The following is a 12,911-nucleotide window of genomic DNA, read 5'->3' as shown; positions in this document are numbered from 1 at the left end:
ATGACTGGAAGTCTACCGGAACAGCTAACATGCTACCACCTACTTCATTCCTACTGGATGCAGAGAAGTAAAAATGGTATCCATGAGCTCTTTTAACTCTGGGTAAGGAGATAAAGGGCTTAATCTTGCACTATCCCTTTAATTTATCACTTAAATATTGTAACTATTTTATTTTTTTATTAGATTTTATCTTGCATAGTTTGAAAAATAAAATTGGCCTAACTGACTTATAACAATCAGGTATTCACACCAAATCAAAGAGAAGTTCTTGCTTGGACCCAGAGAAAATAAATGTACCAGTTACAATGATCTTCGCAAAGGCTTCAACAGTTCCAAACTCATTTTTGAGTTTGAACTTGATTTCTCCAGTGTCTTTGCGCTGTAACTTGTTAAGAGTTAGTTGACTATAACCCTCTCCATGCTCTATCTTGATGTTTGTGTCGTCTGATAGCTCCTCGCCGTCATGGTACCATTGGATCTTCATTGGATCCCGACCCACAAATGGTATCTTGAAAGTGGCTTTTTGACCTTTTTTAGTAATGATTGGGACAGTAAACTTTTTCAATTCCTCTGTGTCGAATCTAGGTGGATCTACAAAGAAAGGTACAATAATATAATGAGTGAATTTAAGGATGTTATTAAATATAATGAATGTTGTGCTAAGATTACATGCAAGATTTTAAAAAAGTTAAATAGATTTAGACCTTCAACAACAATCATGGCCTCTGTTTTACGCCCATCTGCCTCAAATTTGTATTTTCCAGCATAGTCCTCTGAGATTTTGCTGATTTTCAGGGATTGGAAGAATCCATCTTTAGACATGGTAAGAACATCATCGGGTTGAATCTGAACAGGAAAACACAATATTTAGACTGATATATCTCTTAAATCTCGTCTGTTTTGCAAAGGCCATTAAAACAACTAATAATAGCCCATAACACAAACACTAAAACGCTATATAAGGACTAAACTATATTAATACAAATAATAACGTATTGGTGTTTTTCTATGGCCAGCATAATAATATGTATTGAAGTGGTGATTGGCTAAATTATACTGCAACATAGATGCTCACCTCATCTCCATTCAGGTACCATACCCCATCGACATTTTCCTTGCTCAGCTTACAGACAAGTTCGGCTGGGTCTCCCAGTATGGCGGTGACGTCAGAAAGCCCAAGGTTGAAGTGAACGCCAGGGTCTGGAGGATTTACCAGATTTACAATTAGTGGCCGTTCTTAAATTGCAGCTCACCCTTATGTAATTACCTGCAGGGTGAGTGTTGGAAATCATATTAAGTAAAATAATTAAATTCGTTGCAATCTGTCTTTGTTATACAGTTCATGCATGTATTCCTGGCACACAATACAGTCATCTTAGTGTACTGACTTACCTTAAGCTCCGAGTCCTCAGAATCCTGAATCATACATTACTGTTTACATTTATTAAATTACATGTATTTTATTAAGCAGTTTATCTATAAAATACATGTTCAAATGTAAATTGTGATGTTTAAACATAAATGATTTAAGAGGTGTGATGGATTAAAAACAGACAACGTTGAACTTCAGCGTAGTTGAAGATTGCAAAATGTCACTTCTACTTTGATTGTTTAAGCAAAATGTTGAAGATTGAGTTTTTCCATATTGTTATTTCAGGAATTTGTTGATATGTTTTTATTTTCCGTTATATTCTCTTTCTGTTAGCCTGGGTATGGCATGAGTATTATTCTTCACTCTTGGCCTTCATTCTTGTTTGCTGCCATAGCTCTTTGGTCAAGGTGATAATTGACAAGAGATATTCACATCTTCAGTGTACTGTGTGAAATAAATGAAGCCATTCATTCTTGGCTATGACAATTGTTATGTGTAAGAGGTGCAGGTTTTTTTCATATCACTTTCTAAAACATTAGGTTTTATCTTCCAGGTGGCTTCCAAAGCAAGAAGTCTTCATATATCTTTATTTCTCTTTCTAAAGCTTGAGCTCTTCTTATTTAAGTGATAATGTCCGAGAAGCCCGCGTTTGGAAGATATATTGGTACGTGTGCTGTTAGGCCTGAGATGAAGTCGAGGGCAATATCCCTTTTATACAATGGGTTACCAACATATTCAAATAATGATTGAAATATTTTCTTCTTATATGTTCACATCACCTTCCAAACCATCAACTCCATTCTTATGTATTCACACTTCAATCTTCGTATATTTTCATGAGTTGCTGACGTTCCATGTTAATTTTTATCTTCTTGAAATATGGTTTGAGTCTTCTGTGATCTTCTGACGTGATTGTGTTTTAGTAATGAAACCACATTTCTGGGATTTATTTCCGTACTAGGTTACACAGGCAAGAATGTTTGTTAAGACAAACAAACTACGAACACAGATGCTTTTTAAACATACTGTAGCACACACAAACACTAAGGCGGCGACATGGATGCAATTTTGTCATCCATCATTAATATGCTCTGCTAGAAATGACTTGTAAACTACATGGTTTAATATAATTAATAAGTTCCTATCAATTATGAAAAATCTAGAATACATGTAAATGTGCTGTATGATAATCAATGTCTATGTGAAGTATGGATTGTTAACCATTGTTAAAGCCACCCTTATTCAAGAACACCATCATCCCAAAGGGTCAGGGATGTAATAAGTAAGGATTAAAACCCAGCATTATTCTAAATGATCACACGTGTGTTCTGTAAGCCCAGCCTCAAACCGGAAAAGTCATTTGTTTTATCAAATGACTTTGATCCTTGAAGGGTGCCTCCCATGCAGTAGTCAATGCAGTATCCATGATCTTACCAATGATCGTCTCCTGAAGAATTGGGCCTGGCCTTGTGCGGCCTGTGCGCTTGCCACGCTTAGCAGCTTCTGCTGGCTCGTTGGCCTCATCAGCACTTGAAGCCTCATCGCCACTTGCAGCCTCACCATTGTTGGCAGACGCACCACCGTTTGCTGGCCCGGCAGCACCAGCACCACCTCCGCTCTTTGTCTTTCTTTTTTGGACTTTGGCATCTTTGGCTGTGCCATTACTATTTGTCTTTCCTAGTAATGATTATTATAATCACTGTCAATCACTCGAATCACTTGATTATTTGTCGACTATTGTTGGGTAAGGCATTTTAACAGTAACAACAGCAGTAACAACCACATCCACGATAACAAAAGCAACAATAACAACATTAACAATTGCACAAAAACTATAACTTTAACACAGAAGGGGTGGTGAAGAATTGGGTTCCAATTCCTTATCCAATAGAGTTCCAGAAACTGACAAACCTTACGTATCCATAACTACTCTGGTTAGTAGCTGGATGTAATTGACATTTTCCTCAAAATAAAAAACATTTTGAGGAAATATGAAGACAATATCCTTTTACCTATAACTTATTTTTGTTGTACTTGAATAAGTAACCTGGCAAATTCCTTCACCAGTCTATGTAATGAAAAGAGTGCTCCTTGCCTAGTGGTTAGAGCATTGGACAAGTAATCGAAAGGTTGCAAGATCGAATCCCCGAGCTGTCAAGGTAAAAACCTGTCGTTCTGCCCCTGAACAAGTTTGTTGGTTTGAGAAATAAATAAAGAGTCCCTTTTTCAAAAGCAAACATTCACAACTGGTCAACACAACACACAAATAACATACAGATGAAACATCGAAGCACACACACGTGGCGTATAAAACACAAACATTAGGTCATATTTGTATTTCAAAGAGTCAACGGTAATTATGTACATGTTGCATTTTACATAAAGATTAGTAAGAGGTATGTTAAACTGTGCTTGTTATTATTTGTTAAAATAAGAAGGCAGTTAATAATCAAAAGAAAAAAGATAACACAACCAACTCAGCACTTCCAGAGAAAGGTACTCGAGCTCGACTTGGTTGGAAATTCAATCTTTCCCTACTAAGTATTTATCTGAGGTTCAGACACAAAGTGATGGATGCTCCTACTAGGGACAGTAATTGTTAGTTTGGACATTATTTTGACATGGTTGGTGACCTGTGTATGCATTTTTCAAACCACTTCATCAAGTTTGTCAATATATTCTGTAGAACAGTCCACTCTAAAGTAAACAAATAGGCCTATGAATTTATGAAAATGTATTTCAAATTATGATAATTAGTACATCATAATGTGGCAGATGTTATGTTTAACTACAGTGCCACAGTTTTAGTCAATTATTTCTGACTACATATGAAGTCATAGAGTGTGGGATCTATTTTGGTTGACAGTTATGGCGTAAAATTGTTTTGTTTTTCATCTCCCTTGATATAATGTATATAAACTTCAATAACAAACGCATCATACATTTGAGGGTTAATATTAGTCCTAAATGTCAGTGTAAATATTAGGTTTAGGATTTCTTTGAGTAAACAAAGATTTCCTTCATTTATCAGGCCGGCGTGCCAAAGTCATTTCCGACAAATGACTTTGATATTAAACCAACCTGTTTCCATGCATGTTCATCAACCTTCACAACATCTTACCAACAATCTCTTCCTTGAGCAGTGGGCCTTGCCTTGTGCGTTTCCCACGTTTCCCCGATTGCTCACTTGAAGCTTCCTCATCATCATCTATTGGTGATCATCAATTTCAAGTTGATGTCAAACAATTTCAATTGTATGTATTTAGCTTGTGAATTTTTGTATTTACTTTAAAGGCAAACGTATTTGTAATGAAGTTGGTTTGCTAGCACATTAATATGATCAAATCAGACCATGTTCCATATACTGATGTTGATTTATAATCATTTAAACTACAAAATGGCAAAATGTGCAAGCTAATCATATAATTAGATGTTGCGTCTCCTTTGACAATAATATACAATACCAGTTAAACGTTTGGACACACCTACTCATTCAAGGGTTTTTCTTTATTTGTACTATTTTCTACATTGTGGAATAATAGTGGAGACATCAAAACTGTGAAATAACACTCTATGGAATCATGTAGCAACCAAAAAAAGAGTTAAACAAATTAAATGTATTTTATATTTTATATTATTCAGAGTAGCCACCCTTTGTTGATTCACTGATGTGGTCATCCTGTCTGGGTTGGCGCCCCCCCTTGGGTTGTGCCATGGCGGAGATCTTTTTGGGCTATACTCGGCCCTGTCTCAGGATGGTAAGTTGGTGGTTGAAGATATCCCTCTAGTGGTGTGGGGGCTGTGCTTTGGCAAAGTGGGTGGGGTTATATCCTTCCTGTTTGGCCCTGTCCGGGGGTGTCCTCGGATGGGTCCACAGTGTCTCCTGACCCCTGCTGTCTCAGCCTCCAGTATTTATGCTGCAGTAGTTTATGTGTCGGGGGGCTAGGGTCAGTTTGTTATATCTGGAGTACTTCTCCTGTCCTATTCGGTGTCCTGTGTGAATCTAAGTGTGCGTTCTCTAATTCTCTCCTTCTCTCTTTCTTTCTCTCCCTCGGAGGACCTGACCCCTTGGACCATGCCCCAGGATTACCTGACATGATGACTCCTTGCTGTCCCCAGTCCATCTGGCTGTGCTGCTGCTCCAGTTTCAACTGTTCTGCCTTATTATTATACGACCATGCTGGTCATTTATGAACATTTGAACATCTTGGCCATGTTCTGTTATAATCTCCACCAAGGCACAGCCAGAAGAGGACTGGCCACCCCACATATGCTCTCTCTAATTCTCTCTTTTTTTCTCTCTCTCGGAGGACCTGAGCACCTAGGACCATGCCCCAGGACTACCTGACATGATGACTCCTTGCTGTCCCCAGTCCATCTGACCGTGCTGCTGCTCCAGTTTCAACTGTTCTGCCTTATTATTATACGACCATGCTGGTCATTTATGAACATTTGAACATCTTGGCCATGTTCTGTTATAATCTCCACGCGGCACAGCCAGAAGAGGACTGGCCACCCCACATAGCCTGGTTCCTCTCTAGGTTTCTTCCTAGGTTTTGGCCTTTCTAGGTAGTTTTTCCTAGCCACCGTGCTTCTACACCTGCATTGCTTGCTGTTTGGGGTTTTAGGCTGGGTTTCTGTACAGCACTTTGAGATATCAGCTGATGTACGAAGGGCTATATAAATACATTTGATTTGATTTGATTTGATTTGCCTTGATGACAGCTTTGCACACTCTTGGAATTCTCTTAGCCTGCGTTATGAGTTTGTCACCTGGAATGCATTTCAATTAACAGGTGTGCCTTGTTTGTGGAATTTATTTCCTTCTTAATGCATTTGACCAATCAGTTATGTTGTGACAAGGTAAGGGTGGTATACAGAAGATAGCCCTATTTGGCAAAAGTCCATATCATGGCAAGAACAGCTGAAATAAGTAAAGAGAAGCGACAGTCTATCATTACTTTGACTGAACTTTATGTCTTAATCTGGACAATTTCAAGAACTTTGAAAGTACAGTCACAAAAACCATCAAGCTCTATGATGAAACTGGCTCTCATGAGGACCGCTACAGGCAAGGAATACCCAGTTACCTCTGCTGCAGAGGATAAGTTCCCAGCCTCAGAAATTGCCGCCCAAATAAATGCTTCACAGAGTCAAGTAACAGACACATCTCAACATCAACTGTTCAGAGGAGAATGCGTGAATCAAGCCTTCATGGTCAAATTGCTGCAAAGAAACCACTACTAAAGGACACCAATAGAAAGAAGAGACTTGCTTGGACCAAGAAACACAAGCAATGGGCATGCTTGCGGTGGAAATCTGCGGTGGAAATCTGTCTGATTAGTCAAAATGTAAGATTTTTGATTACAACCACCATGTCTTTGTGAGACGCAGAGTAGGTGAACGGATGATCTCTGCATGTGTGTTTCCCACCATGAAGCATGGAGGAGGAGGTTTGATGGTCTCGGGGTGCTTTGCTGGTGACACTGTCTGTGATTTATTTTGAATTCAAGGCACACTTAACCAGCATGGCTACCACATTATTCTTCAGTGATATGCCATCCCATCTGATTTGCGCTTAGTGGGACTATCATTTGTTTTTCAACAGGACAATGACCCAACACACTTACAGGCTGTGTAAGGGCTATTTTACCAAGAAGGAGAATGATGGAGGGCTGCATCGGATGACCTGTCCTCCACAATTACCTGACCTCAACCCAATTGAGATGGTTTGGGATGAGTTGGACCACAGAGTGAAGGAAAAGCAGCCAACAAGTGCACAGCATATGTGGGAATTCTTTCAAGACTGTTGGAAAAGCATTCCAGGTGAAGCTCTATGATGGAACTGGCGCTCATAAGGACCGCCACAGGCAAGGAATACCCAGTTAGAATGCCAAGAGTGTGCAAAGCTGTCATCAAGGCAAAGGGTGGCTACTTTGAAGAATCTCAAATATAAAATATATTTTGATTTGTTTAACATTTTTTTGATGCTCAGCATAATCCTACAATGTAGAAAATAGTAAAACTAAAGAAAAACCCTTGAATGAGTAGGTGTGTTCAAACTTCTGACTGGTAATGTATGTCAGTTGTTGTCAGCATGATTACGCAAAAACAGAAGGGAGAAAAAGAGAAAAAGCGATTAAAAAAAAGTGATAACAAAAAAACTATTTTAAAATGGATGCAGGTACTTCTTAAAGGGATACTTGGGGATTTTGGCAATGAGGCCCTGTATCAACTTCCGCAGATAAACTCTTGGATACCATTTTTATGTCTCTGCATGCAGTTTGAAGGAAGTTGCTAACTAACGCTAGCACAATGGATATTTTTTTAACATTATTCTTTTTTTACATTGAACCTTTATTTAACTAAGCAAGTCAGTTAATTAAGAACAAATTCTTATTTTACAATGACAGCCTACACCGGGCAAACCAGGACAACGCTGGGCCAATTATGCACCTTTCTATGGGACTCCCAATCACAGCCGGTTTTGATACAGCCTGGATTTGAACTAGGTGACTGTAGTGACCCCTGTAGCACTGAGATGCAGCGCCTTACACCGCTGCGCCACTCGGGAAAGGCTTGCATAAGCTCTAACTTCCTTCCTACTGGACACAGAGACAGAAACGTGGTATCCACAAATTCCTCTCTCAGGTGAAATAGATCAAGTGCCTAATATCCAAAATCCAGAAGTATTCATTTAAGTAGTGCTTTTAGGGGTTACCTTACCTAAATTAATCGTCTATGGTCAATCAGTGACTTCAATTACAATATGATGTTAATGACCTTGAGACAGTCATCCCAGTCATAGAAATATGACATCTGGGTGAACTATATTTAGTGTAGTAGATACACTCTATGGGTCAGTTTCCCAGAACTAAAAAGCATGCTTAATGGAGAATCTCCATTGAACGTTTTATTTGTCGAAATCTGTGTCCGGGAAACTGGCCACAATGTCTTCCATTTAAATTACTTCAAAATCTTATCAGTGGAAGAAATAGTTTCTTACCTATGAACGTGTCTGGAACAACTTGGCCACTTCTCACGCGCTTTGTTTTTTTGGCTCCATCTTCCTCATCAGACTCATCTGTGCTTACTACTATGTCATCGTATTCCGATCCAGATCCAGCATCTCCCTCAGCCCCACCACCTGCAGCCCCACCACCTGCAGCACCACCACCTGCAGCCCCACCACCTGCAGCACCACCACCTGCAGCCCCACCACCTGCAGCCCCAACACCTGCAGCCCCAACACCTGCAGATCCAACACCTGCAGCCCCAGCACCTGCAGCACCAGCACCTGCAGCCCCAGCACCTGCAGCCCCACCACCTGCAGCTCCACCACCTGAGGCTTTCTTCTTTGCCTTTGCTTTCTCCTTAGCATCTTTTAATTTAGCAGCTTTTTTCTCTGCCTTAGCCTTAGCCTTAGCTTCCGCAGCCCTTGCTGCCTCTCTGGCGGCTTTTGAGGCTGCATCAGCGGCCTCTTTCTCAGCCTGGGTGGCTGCGTCAGTGACGCCTCTCTCGGCAGCCTTTATCTTTGCTTCCGCCAACCTCTCTTCCATGTCTTTCTTGTGTTTTTCCGCCTGCTCCTTTGCTATTTTCTCCAGATCCAAATCACCTCCTCCAGCCTGGGTTGTTTTGCGAGCTATCTTCTTGCCTTTGTTCGCAGGGTTCTTGTCAACTAAATCAGAGAATTTGCGAGTTATTTAATATAATGGTAGCCAGTGATGTGTGTGTGATTCACCGTTCATTTATATGGTTATGAATGCAACTGATATGCTGAAAGATTGTTCAAAAACATTCCATGAGAAAATTGAATAACCTCACCTTCCACCACAAGCCAGGCATTGCAGGAATGGATACCTGCCACAGCTGCGTAGATACCAGCGTCCAAAGGCTGACAATCCTTCACTAACAACTTGTGGATGAGCTTGTCTTCAGACACTGTGATTTCAAATTTGTCATCATTTTCTATCGGGGCACTCTTGCCCATCCAATTAATCTCAGCCATAGGTGCCGTTAAGACACACTGAAAGATGGCATCTTGTCTTTCTTCTGCCTTCACCTCCTGAATTTTGACGGCGAAATTTACAGGTGGAACTGAAAGATGGATAGAGAGTTGGGAATAATACATACGAAGCCAATCTAGTTCACACAATCATGTCATGCTTCTCAAATTCTTCAAACACCAATTTTACAAATACTGCAGTTCTAGTCCTAGAATGCTGTAGTTCCCGAAATGTATAGTGTGATGTATTTGCTCTTGTTTAACTTTAATTCCACATAGTATCATTAACTATTTTATAATAATCATATTATTGTAAAATTCTAGTCTCTATTTAGACTGCGATTTGCATTTGTACTCACTTTTGAAATCCGTAGAGAAGATGTTAACTCCCTCTACATCCACTGAATAGAGACCAGCATCTTCCGGGTCTAGATTTTTGATTGTGAAAATGAATTTTTTGCCAACTCGTTTCAGTTGGTGCTTCATTTCTTCTTCCATCTCAACGGTGTAAGGAACCATAACACCATCCTGCAGAGTGTATATATCTTTTACTTTTTTATCGTTTTTTTTATGCAGTTTCCGAGAGTCAGATGAACTCGTTGAAACCGGTTTTATATCTCTGCGTCCATTATGAAGGAAGTTGGAGGTAGTTTTGTGAGCCAATGCTAACTATCGTTAGCACAGTGACTGGAAGTCGACAGCTGTTCCCATAGACTTCCTGTCACTGCGCTAACTCTACTTAGCATTTGCGCTAAATTTAGTTGGCAACTTCCTTTAAACTGCACACAGAGACATAAAAATAGTATCCAAAAGTTCATCTGAGTCTGGGGAAGTAGATACAGGTCATTCGGAAAGTATTCAGACTCCTTGCCTTTTTCCACATTTTGTTACAGCCTTATTCTAAAATTGATTAAATGAAACATTTTTCTCATCAATCTGCAGACAATACCCCATAATGCCAAAACAAAAACAGTTTTTTAAAACGTATTTTATAAGTATTCGGACCCTTTGCTATGAGACTATGAATTTAGTTCAGGTACATCATGTTTCCATTGATCATCCATGATATGTTTCGACAACTTGATTGGCGTCAACCTGTGGTAAATTAAATTGATTGGACATGACTTGGAAGGGCACACACCTGTCTATATAAAGTCCCACAGTTGACAGTGCATGTCAGAGCATAAACCAAGCCATGAGGTCGAAGGAAATGTCCGTAGAGTTCCCAGAACATGATTGTGTCGAGGAACAGATCTGTGGAAGGGTACCAAAACATGTCTGCAGCATAAAAGTCCCCAAAAACACAGTGGCCTCCATCATTCTTAAATGGAAAACGTTTGGAATCACCAAGACTCTTCCTTGAGCTGGCTGCCCGGCCAAACTGAGCAATCTGGGGAGAAAGGCCTTGGTCAGGGAGGTGACCAAGAACCCGACGGTAAATCTGACAGAGCTCCAGAGCTCCCCTTGCTCTGTGGAGGGGAGAAACTTCCAGAAGGACAACCATCTTGTCAACACCAATCACGTCTTTATGGTAGAGTGGCGAGACTGAAGCCCAAGAATACCCAAGAATACTAGAGGCTGTAATTGCTGTTAAAGGTGCTTCAAGAAAAGTACTAAATAAAGGGTCTGAATACTTATTTAAATGAAATAAACAGGAGAGCTATTGAACAGTTTGGTATGAGCTTTCATACCTTGTAGAGGAAAATTCTGCTGCTGGCATCTTTAAGATCCATGTCAATTTCAAACGTTGCATTTTCATCAGCATTGACTTCGATGTGTTTGAGCGAACTGATATGTTCAATAAACTGAAACAGACAAATATAAAAGGTACGGTAAAATGACTGAGAAACCATAAGATCTTTGAAAAATCAAACAGGTAACTGACACATTTCCCTGTTTACTTTATTGGCGTTTTCTTCAAAATAACACCAGTAAAAAGATATTCCATAGTACTATACCTGTGCCTGTTCAACCTCTCTCTCCTTTTTCATTTCAGCCAGTTTTGTCAGCATCCCACGAAAATTAGTGATGCCGTACTCAGCACAGATTTGTTCATAATCTTTCTTGTCGGCACTCATCAGGATCTCCCAAACTTTCTCTTCAGATTCGAGTGGCTTTTGCTCATGTACATCTCCCCTGCTGATCAAATCAAATCAAATGTTATTTGTCACATGTGCCGAATACAACAGGTGTACAGTGAAATGCTTAATTAAAAGTGCATAACCTACAATGTTTTAAAAAGTTAAGAAATAAAAGTGTCAAGTAAAAAAACAAGTAAAAAATATAAAATAAAAGTAACAAATAATTAAACAGCAGCGGTAAAATAACAATAGCGAGGCTATATACAGGGGGTAACGGTACAAAGTCAATGTTAGTTGAGGTATTGAGGTAATATGTACATGTAGGTAGAGTACAAAAGTGACTATGCGTAGATAATAAACAGAGAGTAGCAGCAGCGTAAAAGAGGGGTCTGGGTAGCCCTTTGATTAGCTGTTCAGGAGTCTTATGGCTTGGTGGTAGAAGCTGTTATGAAGCCTTTTGGACCTAGACTTGGTTCTCCGGTACTGCTTGCTGTGCGGTAGCAGAGAGAACAGTCCATGACTAGGGTTTCTGGAGTCTTTGAAAATTTTTGGGGCCTTCCTCTGACACCACCTGGTATTGAGGTCCTGGATGACAGGAAGCTTGGTCCCCGTGATGTACTGGGCTGTACGCACTACTCTCTGTAGTGCCTTGCAGTCGGAGGCCGAGCAGTTGCCATACCAGGCAGTGATGCAACCAGTCAGGATGCTCTCGATGGTGCAGCTGTAGAACCTTTTGAGGAACTGAGGACCATTGCCAAATTTTTTCAGTCACTTGAGGGGGAAAAGACTTTGTCGTGCCCTCTTCACGGCTGTCTTAGTGTGTTTGGACCATGATAGTTTGTTGGTGATGTAGACACCAAGGAACTTGAAGGTCTCAACCTGCTGCACTGCAGCCCCGTCGATGAGAATGGGGGCGTACTTGGTCCTCCTTTTACTCTAGTCCACAATAATCTCCTTTGTCTTGATCACTTTGAGGGACAGGTTGTTGTCTTGGCACCACATGGCCAGGTCTCTGACCTCCCAATAGAGGAACAACCATCGTTGTTGGTAATCATCAACAAACTTGATGATGGTGTTGGAGTCATGCCTGGCCATGCAGTCATGAGTGAACAGGGAGTACAGGACGGGACTGAGCAAACACCCCTGAGAGGCCCCTGTGTTAAGGATCAGCGTGGTGGATGTGTTGTTACCTACTCTTACCACATGGGGGTGGCCCGTCAGGAAGTCCAGGATCCAATTGCAGAGGGAGGTGTTTAGTCACACAGGATGATCATTTACCATGCATGCATTCATTTGAATTGCTATTGCAGAGTTGCAGCCTGTATTTAGTCTGCTTTTTAAATTAATTGTCTCCTGTTATACAAATCTATTCAGCATTGTGTTTCCCTCTGTCACTTAGGGCGTGTTTTCCAGACCTGAACCCTTTTCAATCAGAGAGCTTTAACTTATTGTT

The 12,911-nt window shown here is 40.4% G+C and overlaps 1 protein-coding gene across 6 annotated transcripts in view; it reads right to left on the bottom strand.

The window, feature by feature from the left end:
* The window catches only part of igfn1.1 (immunoglobulin like and fibronectin type III domain containing 1, tandem duplicate 1), a 32,253-nt gene that overhangs the window by 5,540 nt on the left and 13,802 nt on the right, over positions 1 to 12,911 (bottom strand). For 2 of the 6 annotated variants that reach the window (XM_020494518.2, XM_020494532.2), the window contains 10 exons: positions 11,336 to 11,513; positions 11,069 to 11,182; positions 9,737 to 9,905; positions 9,197 to 9,469; positions 8,379 to 9,050; positions 4,494 to 4,580; positions 2,807 to 3,049; positions 1,076 to 1,200; positions 705 to 846; positions 298 to 591 (listed from right to left, as the gene is read on the bottom strand). In XM_020494518.2, coding sequence (XP_020350107.1) covers positions 298 to 591; positions 705 to 846; positions 1,076 to 1,200; positions 2,807 to 3,049; positions 4,494 to 4,580; positions 8,379 to 9,050; positions 9,197 to 9,469; positions 9,737 to 9,905; positions 11,069 to 11,182; positions 11,336 to 11,513 — 2,297 coding nt within the window. Of the gene's footprint in view, positions 1 to 297; positions 592 to 704; positions 847 to 1,075; positions 1,201 to 2,806; positions 3,050 to 4,493; positions 4,581 to 8,378; positions 9,051 to 9,196; positions 9,470 to 9,736; positions 9,906 to 11,068; positions 11,183 to 11,335; positions 11,517 to 12,911 lie in introns of all 6 variants that reach the window. The other 4 variants (XM_020494509.2, XM_020494523.2, XM_020494542.2 and 1 more) reach the window with 3 other exon arrangements.

The sequence above is a fragment of the Oncorhynchus kisutch genome, linkage group LG1 (assembly GCF_002021735.2).
Source record: "Oncorhynchus kisutch isolate 150728-3 linkage group LG1, Okis_V2, whole genome shotgun sequence".
Taxonomy (NCBI): domain Eukaryota; kingdom Metazoa; phylum Chordata; class Actinopteri; order Salmoniformes; family Salmonidae; genus Oncorhynchus; species Oncorhynchus kisutch.
Note: the sequence above shows the minus strand (reverse complement) of the source record. Positions and strands in the feature narration are given on the sequence as shown.